This window comes from Haliotis asinina, chromosome 3, assembly GCF_037392515.1.
Source record: "Haliotis asinina isolate JCU_RB_2024 chromosome 3, JCU_Hal_asi_v2, whole genome shotgun sequence".
Taxonomy (NCBI): Eukaryota; Metazoa; Mollusca; class Gastropoda; order Lepetellida; family Haliotidae; genus Haliotis; species Haliotis asinina.
The window spans coordinates 13,808,397-13,833,640 of record NC_090282.1 but is presented as its reverse complement, the minus strand read 5'-3'; the positions used below and the strand labels follow the sequence as shown (position 1 = coordinate 13,833,640).

At 40.5% G+C, this 25,244-nt stretch overlaps 1 protein-coding gene across 1 annotated transcript; it reads right to left on the bottom strand.

Moving 5' to 3' along the window:
- Positions 1-7,230: 7,230 nt before the first annotated feature.
- LOC137279242 (uncharacterized) lies at positions 7,231-24,502 on the bottom strand. The gene is made up of 15 exons (XM_067811745.1): positions 24,421-24,502; positions 21,208-21,416; positions 20,829-20,906; positions 20,461-20,644; positions 19,893-19,998; positions 19,203-19,281; positions 16,944-17,021; positions 16,024-16,187; positions 15,689-15,729; positions 14,752-14,866; positions 12,979-13,137; positions 11,272-11,410; positions 9,588-9,713; positions 8,383-8,434; positions 7,231-7,880 (listed from the first exon to the last, which is right to left on the bottom strand). Exons 1-15 carry the CDS (start codon positions 24,500-24,502, stop codon positions 7,357-7,359), a joined length of 2,136 nt encoding a protein of 711 aa, XP_067667846.1. The 3' UTR covers positions 7,231-7,356.
- Between the last annotated feature and the right edge of the window lie 742 nt (positions 24,503-25,244).

Below are 25,244 nucleotides of genomic sequence, written 5' to 3'. Positions count from 1 at the left end.
ATTGTAAAATCATTACATTTAAGCTTATACATTCGAATTTCTGAAAAAGCTGAGGACTTTTAAGATGATCACACCATTTTACGATGAGTCTAGTCTGAGTATGGAGCGTCCTCCCAGGGATCATGTCATACTGGTTGACGGCCATTTGAAAAAAAAAACATCTTGCATGATAAGCATTTATGTTTTGAAATTAAGATCTAAGTGGAGAGTGACCAGGTTATCGTTGACATTATCACACACCCCGAGGCTCGTAAAATGTAGAGAAGCTAGTGACAATGACGATCAGCTCTGCCTTTCAGATAAAACCGTCCCAGCTCCAGATAAAAATAAGAATGAGTAGATAATATCCATTACACCTTGATTGGCTGGATATACCATGATGGTCTGACGTCACGTTTATGAGAGGTCATGATATAACACCATCAGCATGAACCCTGTCAAGCAGGATAGGTGGTCTTTGAAAGAATATTATGACACGTATTCCACATCAAATACTGAGATGTTGTTGACTAACAGTGCTTGGAATTTCACCGTCGGCTGAGACTGTCAACTTCATGGACGAGTCACAGTATAGTGTTCCCGGTAGGTGGTGTTATATTTCTCTTTAACATGCTTATGTATCAGCTATATATACTTATTGCATCTGGAGAAAATGGGTACCCGGTGGGATAAGTTCATGTGACTAACACCGTCTAGCGGTAATAATACCTTGATTGTGTGAAAGCTTCGAGCATGCATAGTGCATGGAAAAGGGCGCAGGATAAATGGATTATTACCATTATGTTTTTCAGATTTAGATAAATATGCAAGAGAGGTGGTTCGGGTGACCCTGGCAACGCTCATTATCAGCTCAGGGCTCTACACGCAGTCCATACTGCGAAAGGGACTTCGCCCTGGAAACACTGCCTAGTCGGACCCAACCAAAACGATTACAGATTTCCCCAAAATGTAGCTATATACATAGCCTTCTGCATTACCCAGAATGTCAGGAGTGCTGTGCTCCCGGTGGAGACCCCGGGCACACCCCTGATAAGGGGGATTTTATTAAATCGTCAAATAGATGTGTAGTTTTTAGTGTTAAAACTACTCAGACTATCGTTAGCGCGATACGTTATTTCTTGTCTTGTGGCTATTCGAGGTTATTTGTTCAACGTGGATTTACACGTCTTCAGTCAGGCAATTTTATGTTCACATGAAACCATTTTTCTGGCTGTTTTCTCTATCATCGACCCTCGAGCGATATCATATATATGTTCTTGTAGATGTGGACGCGTAAGTTGTTAGAAACTTTAAGCAATCAATGTTAGTTTTATTCCACAGAAGTTGTGAATCCAGTGTTAAATCCGCAGAAATCGATAGTAATGCTCGAAAACAGTACACAACTTTGTTTTACAATACACCCGTTTATGTATGGAATAATTTGCAGGACTGGCTGACAAAGATGAACACCGACTGACAGTTGAGGTGCGTTATCATGTATGAGTGCCGCCCACCGCCGATTGCCATTGTGAGCGGAGGGACCTCAGGTTGGCCGAATGTTACCGAGGTGCTACACCGACCACGTAAGAGTCTTATAGGCAAGGCCTGCGCAGCTACGCGCGCAATGACTTTTTTATCGTGACATAGTGCACGTGGCTACACCTACTCTACCTTTTACAAACCAAATGGGATTGCTCACTGCAGTGTACCGCCTGTGGGACGGTCTAACTGATCCTTTACTTGTCAGTAGTTTAGAACACTTGCCTAAAGTAGGTGGTTATATTTACATTTGTGAGTCTAAACTTGTGAACTTTTGTCAGAACCACGCCTTTTAACAATGACATGTATTTTGACTTGGTGTTTCAGATTGGGTTTTCAGCGCCGGATTTTCAAGTAACTGCAGCAGTGATGAGCAGTTTGTAATAGCTTCATCATAAGGATTCCCCTCTCCACTTGCTCCATCCAATCCCTGGACCTTTTCATCCTGTTCTGTGGCGACCTTAAAGCCTTCTCATCTTTACTCGAGTAACTGATCTTTTATCAATTATTGACGAGTTAAAGAGGTAACGTTCTATACGTCCTCGGTAAGAAACAGGCATGAAATGGCTTTGGAGTTCGGTAGGGGAAACTGAGTTTTTAGTATGGAGAATTCTAGAGGGAAGGTTAGACAGAGGACGGCGGTCTGAATCCTTTGTACTCAAACGTTATCACCTGTTGAACTTGACTGATAGTTATTAGACAGCGTGTACCCTTATGTGAAGCTTGCAAACGATTAACGATGAAACGATCACCAATCCTTAACATAACGAAAATATATTTTAACCTCTGCTTTCCCTCTAGAAAGGTATGCGCTCTCAACACCTCTATAACCGGTTCCTCTCTTTCAACGAACGGACGACGCGCAGGTCAGACGATTAATGGCGATCAACAGTGTGCAGCACGAATGAGATCTGCGTCGTCATTTTGCAGAGTATGTAAACTGTGAACGAAAGTAAAATGAATCGTCACTGGCCACCGTATTATCACGTGCTGGAATTTACATATGATGTTTCAGTAACACGTTTTCCAAATATGATGAAAGATGAAAACTGTAACATACAACAATCGCCTTCTATCATTTGTGATAATAACATTGTCAATTGCATCGCTGGTATTGTAGGTAAACAGCAGTTTAAAATTGAAAGATGTTTTATCACGACTTGCTTTTACAAATGATGTGAAAATCATAAATATCAACTCATTTATTCTTAAAAAATACTTCAGGTAAATCTTTGAAAGGCGTATAGAAGTGGGTCAGTTACTTCTTACTTCTTGTTGAGAGGCCAGTTGTTAGGCAGATTAAACGTATTCGTATGTGAACGTTTCTTGCTCTAGCCTTTCGAAATAAAATAAACAGCGTAATCAGTCTTTGATGGGTGTTCATGCTCAGAGTCTTCAATTCCAGGATTTCTCAGCTTACGAAAATGGAACCAATCTTGAGTCGATGTCTGGAATACTTTGCTGTACCAAGGTTGGAAGGCCATGCTTTGAGTTAATTCCCTTAGATCAGACATCTTGTGGCGATAAGAAGGTGATCTTTTTTCGATTAACTATTACTTTCGAAAAGTTTTTGAATTTGTGATGGTTTTACCTGTTGTGTACAAAATAAACATAACAATGTATCTTCTATTATTTTCGATGTAGCAGGCTTACATGTGAATAACATTTCTGTGTACCCCGCTGGGAATGCCCAACTCCTTTGGTACTTTCAATCAAGTATGATGTACGGACATTACCGATGTTTTGCGAATGCAAATCAATGGAAGGGAGATAACTCTAAATCAGTTTTTCTTGTCTGCAAAATCTAGAGATAAATACTCAGTTCACTGGTTCCTTGGGGCCAGTGGGGGATGTACCCTCGATGTTCCTTATGTTCCCCTCATTAAAACAAACATCGAGGATACATCAACCCATGTCCCCCTCCTGACCAGTGAACAGCTGATGATGGAACTATATAACACATGACATGGTTGTGACATGTTTTTTCATCTTTCATCGTAATTCTGACATACTGACATGTGGATACTGTTACTTTAAATAGTATAACATGTGAATGCAACATGAACTATGCAGCAGCAATATCATCTGCAAAATATTTATTTAAAATTATTTTAGACACAAACCAATATCATATTTATATTATATTTTCAAAACGGTTCCTCTACCGTTGTAACACACCTTCATACATAATAATAATAACCACACATCCCATATTCGCGTACGTCTCGCAAGTATAATTTGTACCACGTTAATTCAAATTTGCATAGTAAGTCCTCCGAAACAAATCTAAGACATGTAAAGTTCATTTGATATTTATTGTTCTGTATGAAAGATACGTGTATTGTGAAAGTAGCTATTGAAAAAAAACCAATCCATTATGTTGTAATATACAGGGAAGTGTCAGGATGCCTCAGAGAGTTTGTTTGGTGGACAAACAAGTGTTTGTTGGTGTTTACATCTGCATTTTTAAGAAAAGAAAAGAGGGTTTCAATTCGTAATGTTAGCTATATAGTTCCGGTAAAATGTATTGAAAACATATCGAATAGAAACTTGTTCGCTCTTTCATTTGTTCTGCAGACAGGAACTTCCAGCAATTCTTATCAACACTCCGCTTTATTTTTTTTAAAAAAAACTCAAGGATGTAAAGATAAAAAAGGACTAAAGGAGTCCCCCTGGAATGTTCCCCTTCTGACTGGAATAGATTGAACTATTCTGCTTCATTTCCGAAACACGTGACCCTTTTATCTACCATGCCGTGCTTACATTTCAATGTTTCTTTTGCAGTGGTGGTGTGTACGTGGTGTGTGTGTCTACAATGCTGCTGCACCGCAAACTCAGGCAATAACCCGATGGCGTCTTAGGCACATTTTCTCTTCTAAATAATTAAACATCCATGAAAATGTCACTTTCCTTAGTGACTGTTGATCGTGTTGGTGCTGGTTATCGGATCTATAGATAAAAAAGCAATGTAAAGCTTGAAACTAACTCATGTCTTTTTTGTTGTTGTTGCCTTTATTGAAACTTGAACTATATATCTGGATATGTAACTGCTAGAGTGACGTATTTACTTATAAAGTACTAATACTTACACACACTCACACACTCACACGCACGATAACCAAGCCGCGACTCATGTTTTTTGTTCTTGCCTTTACAGATACTGTAACTATTTGGATAATATTATTATGTAACCGCTTGAGATGTAGATTCACTTAAGAAGTTAGAATACGTACACACCACACTACCTCCCTCGCTCGCTCACAAGCATTCACACGTGTATGCACACAGTAAACATTACTTGCGATATCGCATCGGTTCCTGTGACCCTAGTCTTATCTTGACACAAACAATCAAACAAACATGTGAATGTTCTCCCATGACGTACTTAGCCTACATATTTCTCTCCACAGCCAAGTGACCACATGGGGATGATTCAAATTGTGACTGTCAAGCAGCGTTATGCACGTCAACGTCTCAGCTCTTGCCATGTTCAGCTACATGCGCTGCACAGATTCCACAGAAAAAGACCACGGTATGATTCATCGTCCTCCGAACCTTACCACCGATTATTTTCTTCGGTAGGCCAAAGAGTGAATCGGATAATATAGTACGGCCTCTTTGATTTTATTTCCATATAGGAAATTCTTAATTCTTTCATGTATGACACATTTACATGTCAAAACATGTTGCCTTCTGTATCAGCAGTTGCAATGTCTTATGATGGTAATAAATTAAGCGCACCGCATCGGTGCATATGGTTTCATGTCTTTAATATGTTCATTCCATCGGTTATTCTTCTTAATTTTATGCGTGCATGTAATAGAGTTCCATTACATTTATACAGCACTTTTTAACACCTGTAATTCTTGATACAAAATGTTTCATGAAGCACATGCCTGTGATTTACTCGAGAACTACTTTAAGGACTCGTGCATGGGGTCTCTGATGGGAAGTGCTTTCCAAAGTGGAATGGGTTTTATCCCTTCCATGTATCCGGTTCAAAATTACCCTTGCGTTGTCACTGTCAGTCCTTAATATCTAAACCTTCGAATTCATCACTAAAATAGATTTGGCTGCTTGTCATCTATGGAGACGTTCGGCAATATCCCGACCACATAACCTGTAATTACAAAATGAGTGGTTGATCTTGTGAGCACCAAAGAACACCGCTGCTCACAAAGCAGACCATCCTAACCATGAAGTCGCTTAATACGGCCAGCATATATTGCTAGGATTCTATTCGAAACTAGAATACGTTTATTCGTACGTTGACGCACCTATGGAAAGTTCGATCTGTTCTGAGCATCCTAAAATAAAGTGTTGCATGCATATCGCCATCGGTTATTTTGATATATCAGACACAAATCAATGAAAGTGCCTATATGTTAATGAAGTCGTCATATGTTTATGATGGGTGCCCCTATGGGGTTAAATTGGCATCAACACTATTTGATGGTGATTCATAATCACATGGTCTGCCATCGTATCTCATTGTGTTTAATCACTGGATTCTCTGGTCCTCACTGAGTTGTAGCTGTAATACAGCAGCTGTAATACTGTATAAAGCAGAGTCAAACCTCTACTGTCTTGTTTTGTAACAGCTATTGTATACTTCTATATTCCACTATCGTCTAGTTTTATGTCTTCCTACTGCTTACTAGTATTTTATTTCCCTACCACTCAATTCCGTACACCCTCTTCTCGACTTTTGCGTTTCTTTAATGCCCCTTCTGAAACCTTTGCGCTACATCTGTCCCACCTCTTCATCCTTCTATCGCCCAATTCTCTATTGTCGTACCGTGTACTTGTGTATCCACTGCCGACTTGTTTTATATGAGTCTGTTGCACAATCTGTCTACTTCTAAATTCCTCCTTCGTTTACTTCTATAGCCCTCCTCCGTCTACTTCTATAGCCCTCCTCCGTCTACCTCTATACTCTTCTTTCGTCTACTTTTAAATTCCTCCTCCGTCTACTTCTATAGCCCTCCTCCGTCTACTTCTATAGTCCACTTCCGTCCATTTCTATAGCCCTCCTCCGCGTACTGCTGCATCCATTACCCCCCATGTATTTGTGCCACAACATTTTTATCCCAAAACATTTTCATCCCCCTATATTGTGTTGAACAAATACGTCTTGTGAAGTGTTTGAAGTTTTTCAGTCGTGGTCAGTTCGATAATGCACTGAATTGTGTGCATGTCTGCACGTACAACGTGGAATGTTGTATTCATAAGCTTATGACGTGAATTACGACGTATGACACACACGCATATTGGATTGGAAACTGAACAAATATCAAGAGCAGATTAAGACCGCAGCCATAAAACTGGAATATTGCTGAGAGAGGCGTATAACCAAAATCACTCACTCGCTTTATGTCCCCTATGTTGTCACTTACTGTAATGTCATACGCATGATGACGACATAGATACTACGGCTGTGCGTAATTAAAATCATTAAAGCGTTATATACCGGGTGCGATTTCCATACGGGTACAATGTGTGAAGTTCTATACTCACAAGCTCACACTATTCTATATCGTCGTTGCTGGTACAATACCCGATGAAAAGTGTGAAATGCTCACACGGCCTTTCCTGGTCCTGATCTACGGCAGCATACAAAGAGTCACACAGAGATGGATACGCACACGCTCACACACATGCTCACACTTCTCCGGTGTGTTTTATCGTCTGTTCAAAGTGACATACAAATGCAGTTTCGGAATGACTTTATATAATCAGGAATATACACTCCGCAAATGTTTAGTTCATTGGGTTTAGCCGAATATGTGTCGGAGAAAAATGTAGACATTCACACATTTTCACAGCAACAGTTAAAACCTAGCACGAAAGTAAGAAAACATTTTCAACAGATGGCTGTGTCCCCGCAGAGATAGTGAAGGAAACTGTTGTTATTGATGTAGTAGTGGTTGTTTCAACGGTTGTAGAAGAGGTTGTTGGGGCAGCGGTAGTCACAGAAGTTGTTGACGCAGTGGTTGCGGGAGGAGTTGTTGGCGCAGCAGTCGCAGCAGTCGCAGCAGGAGTTGTTGGCGCAGCAGTCGCAGCAGGGGTTGTTGGCGCAGCGGTCGCAGCAGGGGTTGTTGGCGCAGCGGTCGCAGCAGGGGTTGTTGGTGCAGCGGTCGCAGCAGGGGTTGTTGGCGCAGCGGTCGCAGCAGGAGTTGTTGGCGCAGCGGTCGCAGCAGGAGTTGTTGACACAGTGGTTGCAGCAGGAGTCGTTGTAGAAGCAGTTGTTGATATGACGGGAGTGGGAGTTGTTTGACAGGTTTGACAGCATCGAAATGGTTCCGAGGCACAAAGGGCAGTGGTACAACCGATAGCCGGGTCGTCACCCTGGGGACAATTGGCTGGAAAGAACGCCCTATATAGCTTTGGTTCCGAAATGTAAACTACGCGTGGATTATATATCATATATATCTTATATATGATAATATAGTAGGGATTACATTGGTTACATGTATGAAACATCATTCATTTTTATTGTTTTTCTAGCGGTTGTCTAGGATTTTCAGTCATTATTTTCATAAGAATATGTACACTATCACTTCTTAACAATATTAAACTAAGCTGGTATAAGTACAGTGGCAGTTAGAAAGTGCGACATGTTATATGTTGACACGCCCCAAACAAACAAACAAACAGACAAATAAATAAATAAATAAATAAATAAATAAATAAATAAATAAATAAATAAATAAATAAATAAATAAATAAATAAATGTTTTATGTCATCGATTTAGACGCAAAACAAAAAAGGCGTAACGTTTCTTTTGTTCCGGTATATGGGATCACACTTTCTTAGTAATTCACAAATTCTACCCCTGTGCTCGAGAGTGAGAACAAACTTACCTGGCCTGGCAGGTGCTGCATTGTTCGTTACACACTGGCCTTGTACACACCACTGCAGAGAGAAAACTCACACATGGATGCAACGTAGAAAGTGCGTGTTTGGCTTGTATGGTATTGCTCGAAATGTTAATTGAAAAGACAATATCAACATTTTGTATTTTCACATTTATGGTACGGTTTAGCATTTGATGTCATCACATATCTTTCCGTGTTTAATGAGCGGTCAGGGCAGATAATGCACTCATAAAGAAACGTAGCATTACGCGGTGAAAGAAATTAACGAGATAAAATTTAATTAAACAACGTTTTTCTATCAGATGGTAGTACACTCTAACTCAATATGCGATGTCACTAGGGCGATGAACATGTAGGTATAGATTTAGTCAGATATGCTTGCAGTTAGGTGTTACAATGCGCTGAAACTCAACGTGGATCGGAACACAGATGCCCTACCATTTTCCCGAGACATTGTTTGTGACCGTTTAAGTTAGTGTTGGGGGGGGGGGAGGGAGGGAGGCTGGCGTTATCTCACTTTGTTAATTTTAAGTGAAATTTTACATGCCTACTGAATGCTCCGGGTTGTCCCATTGAGAGCCCTTCTCATCGTCATCGTAGTAATTTGATCATCAGAAAAATTTCACATATATTCGCTCTAGGTAAATGGACCTACAAAGCATCTAGGGGCGTGCCCCACCTTAGTATTTGGATCCTTATTGAAATTACAAAATTAATACTCTCTAATTATCGTAGCTGGACCACTCGAGAGCCTTATCCCATCGTGTTAATTGGGTCCTTATTGAAATTACAAATACTCTCTAATTACCGTAGCTGGACCACTCGGGAGCCTTATCCCATCCTGGTTACCGTAGCTGGACCTCTCGAGAGCCTTATCCCACCGTACTAATTGGGTCCTTCTTGAAATTACAAATACTCTCTAATTACCGTAGCTGGACCACTCGAGAGCCTTATCCCATCCTGGTTACCGTAGCTGGACCTCTCGAGAGCCTTATCCCACCGTACTAATTGGGTCCTTCTTGAAATTACAAATACTCTCTAATTACCGTAGCTGGACCAGTTCAGAGTCGTGTCCTACGCAGTAACTGGATGTTTATCATATTTTATATATGCCATCTGGTAACCATGTTCCATCATGTTGTGGTCGATGTTTCTCATGTTTATTGACTCCTTAGAGGAATTATGCATACCCTCCGGTCACCGCAGCTGGTTCTGTCAAGGGGCACCAGAAACTCGCACCTGTCACCGGGCCCAGTATTCGCACTACACCCAATCGTCTGACACATGGTGTCTAATCCTAGAAAGACGGCTAGTATCTGCGAAATCAATATGCATCAAGTTCATGGTTGTTACAAGTGAGATCATGAAATGAGCGTTCTCCGTTCTCCGTGCATCCATCCGCGTTCACCTGTCCTCAATATGAAGACCATTCCCTTTTCAAAAAGTCCCTCTATAATGTACTAAATTCCTCTCACTGCATGCTCAGATCACTAGATTATTATTACTAAGTTCAATGTATCACTTTGTAGTAAGATTTCATTCTCATTTCTCCAATGAACATTCAATTTATAGGTTGTTTGCAGTGAAAACGTAAAGATGAATTTCACTTCTTAAAAAGTTAGATTAAATAATATATATTTTTACCATGTCAACAGAACATTTAAATCTCATAATGTTATTCAGCTTAGGATAAAAGATGTTAAACAAACGATCAAACAGATTCAAACAGCCATTGTTGGTTGCATTACAAGGGGGTGAGCGCAGTAGGGGGAACAGTGAAACAAATGTACGTGATGGGTGTTAACTTGGAGCTACTTGTCCTCAGTGGTTCGTTTAAAACATACCTCACTTTATTTGATTTACTTTTTGAGTAAAGTGAAATTCATACGTACGTTTTCAGTGCAAACAGACTGTACTGTTACGTGTGATGTTCTTGTGCTGGCCCCGATGTCTCGAAACAAACTTGAGTCTTTTCGTGTTCTGACGTGAGTTTGAGTTTTTACTCAAATTTCGGAAAACGCATTTCACAAAATAAACTGAAATCGGTGTAAGACTCAAACTATAGTAGACAGGATGTTCAGTACTACCGGTAAACCGGTATATGCTAGTGCAGGATCTTGCGACACGGTTATCGCGATATGGCTCAGAATATATTGGGTTATCCAAAGTTAGTTCCCTTTGAATTATCTGCTATTATTGCATAGCAACAAAGGTGGTCTCAGAGTATTAAATTTGATTTTATTTCTGTTCGTTCATGTAACAACTTACGAGTGGAAGTGTCTTTATAGGTGGCTCGAAGAAGTGCCAAATATTCTAACAAGTCGACCCTAATAGCAGACAATTTGAGTTTGGTGGACAGAGATTAAGTTGTGTGGGTTTGTATGTTTAGAAACTGCAGTTGAGTGAAAATTCCAACTGCTTCAAACCGTGAAACTCGAAATTCGAGTAAAAATGTAAGTTACATCGTTGTGATTGCTTATAATCAAAGATGGAACGTTGTTCCTGTTGGCACAAAGTAGGGACTATATGTAGAGTGAGAGTTCTAGAAGGTACTACAAGGTACTACAACCGCATGGACATTTTCAGCATAGTCTCACCCAGAAACATTATAGAAACCCAGAACAGTTATATTATATATAAGGCGCGTGCTTTTGCCTCGGGTGTCTCACATCACAGTGGGATAGCCTAATAGTTGCAGCGTTCGCACGTCACGTCGGAGACCCGGGTTCGAATCTCCACATGGGTACGTAGTGTTAGTCCCATGCTTGGTAAATACCAATATTATTTGTTGCTTGGTGTCACATCAAAGATGCCCAGCTGATAGTTTTAACGTGGTAACCTGCATGTAACACAACGAAAGAAGTGCTTGCATACCCGACAAAACCGAGTTCCAGGCATGAACCTTGCACATTGAGCGTCAGCATCGGTACGCTGGCCTGCGATCGTTCCACCGGTGTCAAGAACTGGCCCTCCAGGAACATTCATTACCAAGGCGCAGTTGTTATTCCTAGCGCTTGAACAAAGTGAAAGAAGAAATATTGGCATATAGATGAGTTAGGTCTAACGCCATTTTGAACACACTTCCAGTTTCAGCATCGACCGTGTCAGCTTAATGCGATCTATCTATCTATCTATCTATCTATCTATCTATCTATCTATCTATCTATCTATCTATCTATGTGTGTGTATATATATGTACATGAGTAGCGGTCTTAGCTTTTATTTTGCGGTGAGGGGCAACAGGCGGGGGAATTTTAAAGCTTCTGCAATGTTTTGAATACAAGGGTAATTGTTGATGACTTCCTTCGTTGTTTTGCAGAAGTGGTGGACATACGTAGGGAGATGTGAATGGCGACAGGGTAGGTAACTTACTTCGGTATATTGAAGAAGTCTTTGAACTTACACGTAGTAGACTTACATCAGCGTGTTGAAGGAGGTAAACGTCGTGGACATTGTTCAGTGTTTTCAAGAAGGGGGTAAAAGTGACGGGCTTATTTAAGCGTGTTGAAGTAGGTGGCGAAAGTAACGGATTTACTTCTGTGTGTTGTAAAATGCGGCAGATGTGGCGGACTTACTTCACTGTGTTGAAGAAGGCGGTGAAAGTGACGGACATACCTCAGTGTGTAACACATGTTATATCTTGAATTATACTTTCTTAGTAAAGTACGATTTTTGTTGAGTCCTATTCGCAATTCGAACCCGCATCCCAACTAAAAAGTACTAGAACTGGTACTATACTTTAATTACATACATATGTAATTCCAAATTATCACATGTTACTTTTGACCACTTTCTGAATGCCTTGTGTAATCATTACTTCAATGTGTTGTAAAAGGTGGCAAACGTGACGGACTTACTTCATGAATTCACTGCGTTGAAGAAGGCGGTAAATGTGACGGACTTCCTTAAATGTGTTGAAAACGGCGGTAAACGTGGCGGGCTTACTTCATTGCGTTGAAGATGGTGGTAAATGTGCCGGACTTACTTCAATGTGTTGAAGAAGACGGTAAATGTGCCGGACGTCCTTCAGTGTGTTGAAGAAGGAGGTAAATGTGACGGACACATTTCAATGTGTTGAAGAGGGCGGTAAATGTGACGGACTTACTTCAGTGTATTAAAGAAGGCGGTAAACGTGACGGACTTACTTCGTTGTGTTGAAGATGGTGGTAAATGTGACGGACTTACTTCAGTGTGTTAAAGAAGGCGGTAAACGTGAGGAACTCACTTCAGTGTGTTGACGATGGCGGTAAATGTGACGGACTTACTTCAATGTGTTGAAGAAGACGGTAAATGTGCCGGACGTCCTTCAGTGTGTCAAAGAAGGCGGTAAACGTGACGGACACATTTCAATGTGTTGAAGAGGGCGGTAAATGTGACGGACTTACTTCAGTGTGTTGAGACCCGTGAAGGTCCCGGGGTAGAATAGGCCTTCAGCAACCCATGCTTGCCATAAAAGGCGACTCAGCTTGTCGTAAGAGGCGACTAACGGGATCGGACGTACTTCGGTGTGTTAAAGAAGGCGGGAAACGTGACGGACTCACTTAAATTTGTTGAAGATGGCGGTAAACGTGACGGACTTACTTCAGTGTGTTGAAGAAGGCCTGAAAAGTGGCAGAGGAGCAAGTGGAGAACCTGAAGAAGTTTCCCGGACTTGCAGCACTTGGGGAAGAGAAACGTGTTGCCATGATGAATCCATTTGCATCGTCACAGCCAGCATCCACGTCGTGTTGGGCATTGAGACTGTAACATGAATTTGTCATGATTTACATTAATTTATTTTAGTATGCGAAAGAATCAGTTATTCAGCTGGTTCAAAGTAGTGAAGGCAGTTGTTGCTTGTGTTAATACAACATCATTCTAGATGTAAAACGAGTCGAGGATGAAAACTATTATGAATATACAAGGTCATTCTTGCAGTGGAGGCGACGTTTCGGTGTAGACTCGAACACCGTTATCAAGCAAAAGATATGCACGAGGAGAAATATATACGTGGCAAGAATGTGAGTTTATACAACAGAGGAGGGTGAGGTACAGTGTGTTGACATGAGGCTTGTTGTGATAAGAGATGACGAAGCCAGTGGGCAAGGGTGGGTTATTCTTGATTCGCTTTGATTAGCTGTCGGACTATGATGGGGTTTTTGTGGACCTTGATGGTTGCTCGGTGTAGGGTGGTCTAGGATGAGGAGCAGCTGAAGAAAGACCCTACCGCCCGGCGTCAACGAGACCACAAACACCTCTTGAAAGAACTTTGGGACAAAAACGAGATCGCACTGACTCTACATAAGCAGCTCACAGTTCCCCATCCTAGACCACCATCAAGGTCCACAAAGACTCCATCAAAGCCCGCCTCCTCGTCTATTCCAGAAACACAGTCCTCTACAATACCGACAAGCATCTCGCACGCCTTCTCGCCCCATTAGGTAAATCAGTTCAGCCTTTATCTCAGACTCAGTGTGGAAAGCATCATCCCTCTCATCCATTCCTGTATAAGCTCAACATATTTCACCTAGTTTGATAAAATCTACCAACAAACCCATGGACTACCCATGGGCTCACCTCTCTCCCCCATCATCACCGAGATCTACATGACAGAACAGAAAGGCCCTCCTCCTCATCACACCAGTATGCTGGTTCCGGAAAGTGGATGACACCTTTGTCATAATCAACCCAGCTGGTAATCCTAGCTGCCTTGTCAGTCACCTCATTCCCCAACATCAATGCATGAAGTTTACAATGGAGCAAGAAACTGACAACAAGCTACCATTCCTCGATGCTGAAGCAGAAAAGGACAACAACAACAAACTCCACACAAGTGCCCATAGAAAGTCAATCCACAGGGATAAATATCTACAGTTCTTATCCCAATCACCCACACGTATAATCGCCACCCTACCAAGAAGATCAAAGAACATCGGCTCCACAACCCAAGCACTTGAAGTCGAGTTGGAACTTCTTCGTCATGTTTTCATAAATCTTAATCAGTACCCAGCTAACCTTGTCACTCAAGCAGTCAATCAAATGTTTATTAACGTCTCACCTGTATACGTAATAGCATATCCATATAACATCATAATGCACAGTAGTTGAAACACAAGTACACAGCCAATCGCCAAAGGCGATGAATGACAAGTATCTCATCAGTTATTGTCCTTGGTACATTTCAAGACAAGAAGACGTGACACTTGAATTTATTCTCTGTCTGTGATATTTTAATTGTTATATTGTCCTTCGTTGGAAGGCGTTACAATTTAATTGCGTTAGTTATAAGAATATATCTTTTGAAGTGACAATATGGCTGAAATATTGCCGATGTGACCATAACCCTCGCACTCATTCACTCTCTCTTCTACTCACGAGTGACCAAGTTCATGGGAAGCTACCAGACAGACTGATCCGTCTCTGTCATTCTCTACGATTGACACACTTAAAGGTGAACACATTGCACCTTGCAGAGCGATACCACTGATATCTGTAACAAAGTTACCATCTTAGTAGGTATGAATGTGTTTCATATATGCACAACATGGCATCCCTAGATGGACAATATTTCTCAGTTGCAACAAACATAGTCTGAGCCATCATTTACCATATACTGGGCAGAGCGAGGGAATGTGTTCGTTGGTGTTTAATCAGTCTCTGCTCTATTTCATTCACATTACGTAAAAACAAATTGGCTGTAGCTCTGTCGGGAATCGACCATGGACCATACCACGGAGCCAATAGCAAGATAAAGCCAAAGATAAACTGAAAATGGTGTCCGATGGGGGTCTTGTACGAACAAATATGAAAAATCCCAGAAAGGCCAGGTTGCTTCTACTTAAGTCTTACGAAGAGACATTGTGCATATCATGTTTGTTTGTGACGAGATTTAACCAGGGATCTTGATCAAATATGTTATTATTATCAGAAATCAGACGTGTCTGAGAGATTTTATAAGTTTTGGAATACTTGCTAAATCCAAGGTATATTTTTGACACAAGTCTTTTACCATTCCGAAACACTCGAGTGTAAACGTGCCATGCATTATATTATTCCACATAATTGAAATTTAACACTGTTGAAACACTTTCACGGTATAAAACAAATCCTTTCGTTCACCGCATGCTTCTCCAGTGTGTAAAACAAAATATCTTATTTTGACTTAACTTCTCCGAAATGAAAACCCTTCAATACAAAGAAATAGAACAGCGAACACACTAACATTATGTGAAGTAACTGTTATTTTGGTGTGAATTCGATATTCACTGAACGTGGTATCAATGTATCCAACGGTGCATATTCAACCACTTACCAACCATCATCGAAGCCTCACTCGAACCAAATAGATTCCGTCTGGAGAGAAATGTAGCCGACAGTTATAATTATTCACTCACGGAATGAAGAAATTTATCCATATATATGCAAAGAGTAAGTTTTATATGAATACGGAGAATGTTACTCGGTTAAGAACCTGTTTATAAGCTGAAGTATATGTATTCATTCCACGTTTTATAATGTATTCTGTACAGTGCGCAGAATTTAAGTGTCAGTATGTTTGTATTATGAACCAGTGGTATTTACACTAAATAAATATCTGTCTGTCTGTCTGTCTATACTATACCGTAGTTCTCAGTACATATTACACACCCGGTGAAAAGCATAAAATGGTCACACGGCCTTCCCATATTTTGATCCGCGGCACGTGCCGTCGTTCCTGGCGTCTCTCCCGACATCTGACGTATAGCGGCTGACGCGTTTACGGTACCAGCTGGGCTGACGAAGTCAAAAATCCAGGATGGTGTATTTGCCATCTTGAATGAAGTTTATACAGCATCAGAAATACAGTTGATTTGCGGGTCATATATATAGAGAGATATAATTATAGATATATTACATCTCTTAATGGTGTCTGGTCATAGGAAGTTCTCGTACATAAATATTGACAAATACGACATTCCCTTTTATCACTTCACTAATGATTATATCATCAGTGTACACGTTTGCTCAGGCTTGAATTTCAATTTTGTTTCTTCTTCTATTTTAAAATATCAGTGAACAATGTGCAGATTAATCTACTCGAAACGCTGGGATTATTGTTGACATGTCCCTTGTGAATTTATGCTGTTAGTGCCTCTGTAACGGCTCGGGATTAACACCCTCCAACTACTCGAGACACATAATCCGTAATTATCCAAAGTCCGTGAAGATCCGGGTTAGAATGGATCTCCGGTGGACCATCTCCAGCAACCCATGCTTGTTGTAAGATTCGTCTAACGAGATCGGAAGGTGAAACGCGATGACTGTGTGGACACATATCATCGTATCCTAATACCGTAGATTGACACTCTGATTACTTGATTTGGGGATCCAAAATCAATTGTTCAGATGCCATATAACGGGAATATTGCTGCGCGCGGCGGAAAACAACAAACTAAACAAACCATAGCTCAATGGTTAATCTAAACTGTGGTTTAAGATGAACTTTGACGCGAATGCTGTCACACGATATGTGTGTTTACGCATGACAAACATGCTGATTGTGAAAAAAAAAGAAATTAAGCACCCACCATGAATATATTCAGCCCCTTGATAACCACTTGGATGCAGACCTGGTCAACGGGTAGGTTCGCATACCGCACGTTCATCTGAAGACGCAACGACAGTGACAAAGGAGCTGAAGGGTTGAGATCTATTTATAATTTATCAAATACAGATAACTAACAGACTGATACAAAAAATACCGTAACAAGAAGTCCCACCTATTTACTGAGTGAGCGTTGTTCATCCTCTGGCCACCAAGAAGGTTATTTCTGGGTCTCTTCCTTAACGTTCACTTTAAATCGAATAAGATTCAAAATATATCACCAACACAAATACACCTTTACAGTGTATGTTTGTCATCTTTACGAAACTCAATGTGCTACGAAAATGACCTCTGAAGATTGTGTTCATCATAAATGTCGCCATTTATACACATAACGAAATTGCAAATCACGTTAATATTTGGTGTATGACTTGAAATGTAAAACTAATGTATCTGTGATCGTGGCTATCAGGTTTTCAATCAAAGAGCAGTGATGCTCCTGAAACGTTGCCTTTGGGACGTTTTGCAAAACACTCGAAGACGAACGCCTAAATGAACTTGCCGTCATGTCAGATAAAATGGTGTCATTTGTCACAGACGTTCCGTTACATTTGAAGATGAGACTGGTACTCAGTTAATAACATTAGTTAAACTGCATCTATTCAAGCAGGGTCAGGTTGGAATCCGAGAGGAAATTACATTCTGGGTAGGATCATCATTTCGCCATAAGGTAATTTCTCATGTTGTACAATTTCATCGTTTCTTGCAACGTGTGATACTATACTAAAACGTATCCAGTTGAAATGTAAATATTTACGTATAGTGGCCATCCCATTTTCCTCTTGTGACCTGAGTTACAATGACCTAGTATGCAGCAATGTTACCAAGAACGTACATTTCAATGTACCCCGCCGCCAATAGCAACTCAATCGGTACTTTGTGGTAGTACTTCTTCATCTCGAATAATATTGAATGATGCACAATGCACGGAAATTAGCCATGTTTTTTTGCGAATGCAAATCGATGGAAGGGAGATAACTGATTCTGTTGTGTCGTCTGCAAAATCTAGCGATGGCTATGAAATGATTTGCCTCGCATTCTAAAAACATAAACTTTGACAAAACGTTCAAATGTAGTCCCTGTATATATTAAGAAGTGGAATTTCACCGCAGCGACTTTACTAAGACAATACCTGCGGGAAAAACAGCAAAATGTAAGATTCGAATCCTTTGATTCACACAGGTTACTTCAAACAGTTCAAAATTAACATTGAGGTTTTCGGTAAGATAAATACGTTGTTCACTGGACCCTCGGGGCCCATTGATTGATGTCCCCTCGATGTTTGTTTATGTTCCCGGGTTCGGAGAACATAAACAAACATCGAGGGTACATCAACCCATGCCCCCCTCGTGACCAGTGAACAACTTATAGTGTTAGACCACTGTAAAAATATTGAACGTAAGACGATATACATAACCATATGAGTCCACGTGATATACGGTTATGTCCTTCAGCTAGGCAGTATTTTGTTTGCTCACGGTGTTCCTGAAAATGCCGCAAACACAAAAATCGAACCCTGCGTTTTGCTTACTATAAGACTACAAACAGAGACTTTTACCCTTTTTAATGTACAGCATTAAACAATTAACAATTAACAGTGTCTACTCTTCAAACCGTTTAAGTATTAGTACCATCGGATAGGAAATTGTATATTCGTAGGTGGATCCAGTACCACGAGAACATATTTCTTGGGCGATATTAACTTTTCAAATCTTACGAAAATGCGCATCAGAAAAAAACGAAATTAACAAAACAGATAGCCTTCAGCATACAGGGATTAACGCCGCTTTGAACACTATGCGAGTCATATCACGGCGTGCCAGTTCCATGTGGGCGGAAGACTGCAGGCAATGCAGGTTTCACACGTTTACTACAGTGATGAAAAAGACAGAAAGTAGGGTTGGTACCGACAAACTTTGCAACACTATCGGCGCCAACAGGAATTCTGAACCAGTGGCGTTAAGAAAAACATCTGTATATAAATAAGGATGTTTGCATGTTTGATTCATGTAACAAATTTGCAAAGTGATCATTTAAACACCGTCCCTTTGATAACATCAAAGTTTTCATGTGTATGCTATGTTCGTTTTTAATTTAGAGACAAAACTTCACGATAAATATGCAAACCTGTCATTAAATCCTGGGCGTGCCCAAAAAATTACTTTACAGAAAACAAACTTACCGCTTCCACTAAATGGGCATAGAACAGTCGAAGGTTAGACTCGGCTACAGTAGGGTTGCCGCCAGCTTCAGTCAGGAACCTACACATAAAATCAAAGCATTCGGGTCAGAAAATCTGACTTGACAGTTCCAGATAAGATTGCTTTGTAGGTTCGCCTCTGGAACAGCAAACCAAGAAAGCAAGACCAAGGGACCTGATACGAGGTGGCAAATGTTGTTTCTGCAGACCTGTGTAGTGTTCCTCTGTGCAGGTATATTTACAATAATATGTTGAATGAATACAGTCGGATTTAGTCTTTGTTAAAACAGAATCATCGAAGGTGTCAGTTAGATGAGCGTATTCTGCCTATACAGAATCGACTGGCGCACATGGTGGCACACTTGGTGGCACATATGGCATTATGATTCATTACAGTTTGCAATGCTGTCCACACAGTATGTGCCGTTATGAAAGCAATACTAAGTCAATGCCTACAGTAGTCTTGATCAAACAAGATACGTATTGAGATAGCAGGTGGGATTTTGTTTCCTAATAATGGAAAGTTGATTTTGGAAGGTGAAATAACCCATGATTAAATAATTATCCAGTTTGCTTTTGTAACATGAACATTTCGTCCATAATTATTGTTATGGCTATGAACCGTATCAGTGTTCAGTATTTCTGTTCGTTCAGGTCGTATACTGTTCTCACCTTGTCCAGTCAGCATTGTCAGAGAAAAAGCACAGTTCGACTGTGTGCTGCTGGACGTTGGATCTCTTTTGACGTCCAAAAGATGCTTTAAAACCTTTCAGGAGCGCTGCAGAACACAGATACTTCATACTTACTGTTTAAACTACTTTCTACTACTATAATCTATTAAACAAGGAATTTATGATTACCAGATGCTTTTAAAAGAATCGCATATACCTATTGACCTACACGCATGTACGTCTGACATGGTTTCTTCATGTGACAGACCCCTTTGAAGATGATGATGATGATCAGGTCCTTAGAACCTTTCGTTGCAATATAAGTGGTTGAAATAAACAGAATAAATTACATTCACATTTATATGTATTTACCGTCGCTTTTGCGACTTACCCGATGTTTCCTTATTCATGTTATTATATAAATTTTCAACTTCAACACACAGTGAGAGTTCAACCATGTATATTAAACAACTTTGTGGTATATGGCAATGTTTAGAATTTAACATTTATATTAACTAATGTTCACGGACAGCATAGTTACCAGGGCACACATTGTTTGAATATCTCACCCATCTGTCTGTCGAATTCATCCTTCCTCGACCAGTAGACGTCGTTGAGTTCAGCATCACCTCTGAAGTCGATGTGGAACAGGATGCTGACCGCGTGGGCTTCTGTAGTGTTTAGGGCGCTTCTCCTGTGTCGTTTTTCAGGCCAGATATTGTAAGGCGTCTCTCCAATGTTGAACACACCCGCCTGAATGTATAATTGCTTAATACATACCTCAGTCTGTTAATGCTTGGCATGAATAATAATTGTAGACAAGTGTCAAGAAACTATGAACTCACCGAATGTGAAGTATGGTGCTACCTTAGGCTGCACGTGTAGTAATCCCGAACTCCGTTAACTGTCCGAAGGTCATATTATTTCACATACTCACAGCTTTGTACTTATCCGTTTCTATCCTCTCCACCATCAGGGCAGCATTTAGTCTTTGGTCTTTATAAACGGCTTGATCCTACACAGATGAAGGGAAAACGTTTTTAATGATTTCACATATAGTTTTTGTAAAGCGTGTTGCATAATTATATTTTTTATAGTGAGATGGATTTATGGACCATTACTTCAAATGGCCAACTAGTGACGCATTCTCCTTCAACCGCTTTGTAACTTTACCGGATAAATAATACTTTTACTCAACCGAGACATCGTACACTTAGACATCATGTTGAAACATCAAGAGAAGCAAAGAAATGTCTACTCAGTACAGCTGATGCCATAGTGAATTGTCGGTGCGATGGACGTAAATATATACGAACATAATTCTCCTGGACATCTTTATGAATGACCTTCCCTCCTTGGTGAACTAGAACTGGAATCTCGTGATGGTCTCGCTCGGATCTTGTCAGATTAAAGACTACTCTTCCGTGGCTAAGTTCGACTTCCAGCACTATGCGACGCGGCATTCTGGGTGTGTCTCTCTCGACTTCGTCATGATCAGAGTGAAGATGTCGAATGGCCACAAACTCTGGGGGAAAATGTCTTTGTTTGAAAAGCCAGAAAACATGAAATACAAGAGACTTTATTTCCCTGATAATGTCTCTGCGGACAGGTGTTTCATATACGCATTGACAACATACTTTTCAGATTACTACACATTGCAAAGGAACTTCTTCAAACCAAAATTTCACTTACGTTCATGAAACACTGACTCTCAATGTTTGATCAAATGTCAAATGAAATCGCAAGAAAAGAAAATCTGTCTGTGCTGACAAGTATGGTCGTATGACGTAACTTAACAAGACCGGATATTTTCAAGATTCTGGCATACAACTCCAACAAATATTTATGTCAATATCTTGTGACGTCAGCCAGATGCAACAGCATCTCCAACTCTCCTCATTTTTATTAATTGTATTTGATGGTATATGTTACAATGAGGTATTGCGTGTAATGCTTGATGGAGGGATTGTTGCAGTACATCAATATTCTGTACATGAGGATTCTCTGGAGTATTCTGCGATCCATAATGTCCCATCCATTTTCAGTGTGGTTGAGATCTAGATTTCCAGCGAAGGTAGTGTAACGAGGTATGAAATGATTACACGATGAAATTTAGAAAGTGGTCGAATGCAACATACGTCAGATTTGGAATTTCTCTTTCTTAGTAAAGTACAAATTCTTGTACTTTGTTTGGATTGAGTCCCATCCGGGATTCCAAACTGCACCCTCAGAGTCAGGCACTTAATCCCCAGCACATAAAGTCAGCCGCCTAAATATGACATATGCTGAGGTATGAAATCACCAACGGCGCACACGTTGCGGTCTATCATGGCGACGAAGTTTACAGTCTCGTAAGAGACTCTCCAACACCATCAGTGGACCGCGGCGGAACGATACTTGCTTGTAGATATTCCGTTGTGGATTTGCAGTTATTTGCGGCACCAAACACAAGCTCGGTCATCAGTCAAAGAAACCGTCGGACCAGTGAACCCTTCCTTATGGCCTCAAACCATTTGACCTGTAACGTCGAGTCTGACGTCCAGTTTGCCGTGCTGCCTTCTAGTCGGGAAATAATGGACATATGATAGGTCGTCTGACCGATGCCGTACCGTTCTGATGGACAGATTATGTGAAAGGTACCTTGTTTTCAACATACCATTTCACATACCATTTCTTGTGATTCCAAGAAGGACTGCATTCTGTCTGGGTATTGTCACTCATAATCGACCCAGACACTATCAGTCCTCAACGTCATTGATTTGTCAATGTTTTCTGGCCAGTCGCCTATACACAACCAACACCTTTTGCAATGGCCCTCACTGATATTCCAGCACTCCGAACACCAATACCTTGACGCAAGTTGATTTGTCAAGATATCAAACTGTAAGAAGAGTTTACTGAAACTTGATATTTGCTTAATGACAGACACATGCATGCTTGCCTTTGACTGTGGCACGCGCCTGATCAAAACAATGTAAATGTGTCCGCAGAATAAAAATATCCATACAAACATATTTGTGATATGAAAAAAAGTGACTTTAGGGGGTTTGGATACTGTTTCCATGGGTATAGTTTTGCGTGATTATTGCCATCTGTCCTGTCATGCCAGTCCAAATACAAGGTGCCGTAACAATGGGGCAATCCCATCATCTGTAACGTATCAATCCCACTGTATCTCATTTGTGTATCAGCATTCACTCAGATCAGCTATGGCCCTTGGGGGAACTGTACAGAATGAATGACTAGCTTTAACTGACGTGTGTAATCGCATTGGGTCGCTCTTTTGGGCATAACAGATAAGCTGTGTTATGAAGCTCCTGGCTATAAGACTTGAAGCTAAACATTAAAATCTCTGCAAATTCACTTCTACACTCGCATTGCCTTCCTTCCGTTACTCTTTCAGGGGCATTTATGATCCACACACTTCTAACATTCACCTTTTGTAAAGGATAGGTTTATGCTTTGAGCTTTATGCCTTTTCGATAAGAAAGTATATTTCTATCAGATCTAGGTGGGTCAACTACATCCGCTCGTCCTGAGGATGTGGTGTTCGTTGCGGTTCGTGGAGACGACAGCATGTAACGAGTTATTCCACGTAATTACCCACAGGTGTAATAACACATTCAACAGATGTAGTAATATATTCCATGAGTGAAGTAATAAAGTCAGTCTAATGCAGTCCCTGCCGTATTGTCCCAAGTTAGTTTCGTATCATTGTGGAAAAGGCTGTATCGTCTTTGTGAACTTGTGACCTGAAAATGAATCTGTGGGCTTTGACTGTTTCATTACTGAGCATCGATATATCTCAAGCTTCAGTTATACCTTTGCGCAAATTACCTTGACTGGAATTTGCCAGCCAAAGGTAAACGTCTGACTCGACGCATAAAGAAACAGATCCGCAAGGTCTGGAATAGACTTGGTACCCTGGACGACGCCCATGACTTTTCTGTATACTCCCCAAGTGGAAGTCCAGCATTTCACACAATCTTTTGTTATGTGTGGTACGGCTGGTGGGGTGGTTTAGTGGTTAAGGCGTTCGCTCGTCACGTCGGAGACCAGGGTTCAATTTTGAAAGTGTTTGGGAATCCAGAACAAAAGAGGCCTAGAAATGTCATGAAGCTTTAGCGTCATACAATACAAGAAGGACATATTGCAAATGATGAAATTGAAGTTACTAGCGAAACAGGAAAATGTTCATCTTTTGCACAACATATGAGTTGACAGCATTTAATCTCTCGACAGGCATGTGTAGAACACACAAGCTCTAACAGATGTCGAAACGTCGCCTATACAGGATGAAGAAGTTGTACATCCGCAAAATCAGTCCTTTTACTTCATCTACCCTAATTCTAGGATGCCAAGACAGCAAATAATATCTGCGCTAAATAACAAAAATGAATTTTGTAAGTGAAAGAAACACTGAAGTTTTGCTACACCTGTTTTATAACTCCTTCAAACATTATTTGTTAAATTCGACACTAAAGGTGGTTATTCTTTCAGTGAAATAGAGAGGAGAAAAGAAATTTTACCGGTATCGGATCTGATCTTTCCATGGTAATTAGGCAGTCCAACAGCTGACGACACAAACAAGCAAAACACTAAAGCATACATCGTTACAGGTGGAATGGTGTGAGTGATCAGAGAAACGTTTGAAATCTTTTTATATGGCTTTAAAAAGACTGATAAGCTGAGCTCTTTAATATCAACCTCTGGCAATAGGTGTCCAGTGAACCGAGTAACTGAAGATAATGTGTGTCATATTGACGAAAAAAACTATTCTTCTATTAGTAATACTTCATCCTGCATATGTGTCACATGTTGAAGTAGAATTTGATTTTGAATACTTTGACTGATGTTAGCTTTGAATTGTAATAGTTGGAAAATGACTCTTCTAGTATGGTTGCAATATATAATTAATGTTATTCAACGAATTATTTTGATATTCTCTGTATTTGTTGTTACAGTTGTATATTCCTGGCTGTTGTTAAGCATTGATGCCATGATATATGTTTACTCCTTTAAGCAATCATTTCTTGATTCAATGGACCTATGAGGTTGCCTTGAGAAACTGAGAATTCGACTGCTGCGTGCGACAGGGCCATATTGACGGAATGACCAACGTAAAGACGCTGTTGGTGCCTCTAAATGATGACCATTGTCTGTTACGGCCACAGACATGGTCGCGGCAAAGGGCAAGCATAAATTTGGAAAAAAATGAGAGCTTCACCAACTACTGGGACTGTACAAAGTAAGAACAAGTATAGCCTCGTGTCTATAAACAGCAACAACAGCTGTTGATACCGATTGCAATCATTCGTGTTAACCAGAATGAAAACTAAAGCGTATGTTGATT

Excerpts from the sequence above, each read along its gene's own strand:
- LOC137279242 (XM_067811745.1), bottom strand. The coding sequence starts at position 24,502 with ATGTATGCTTTAGTGTTTTGCTTGTTTGTGTCGTCAGCTGTTGGACTG. Across the intron at positions 20,907-21,207 it reads AAGATGTCCAGGAGAATTAT|GATCAAGCCGTTTATAAAGA; the intron begins GTTCGTATATAT and ends TCATCTGTGTAG. Across the intron at positions 14,867-15,688 it reads TGAGGCTTCGATGATGGTTG|ATATCAGTGGTATCGCTCTG; the intron begins GTAAGTGGTTGA and ends ACTTTGTTACAG.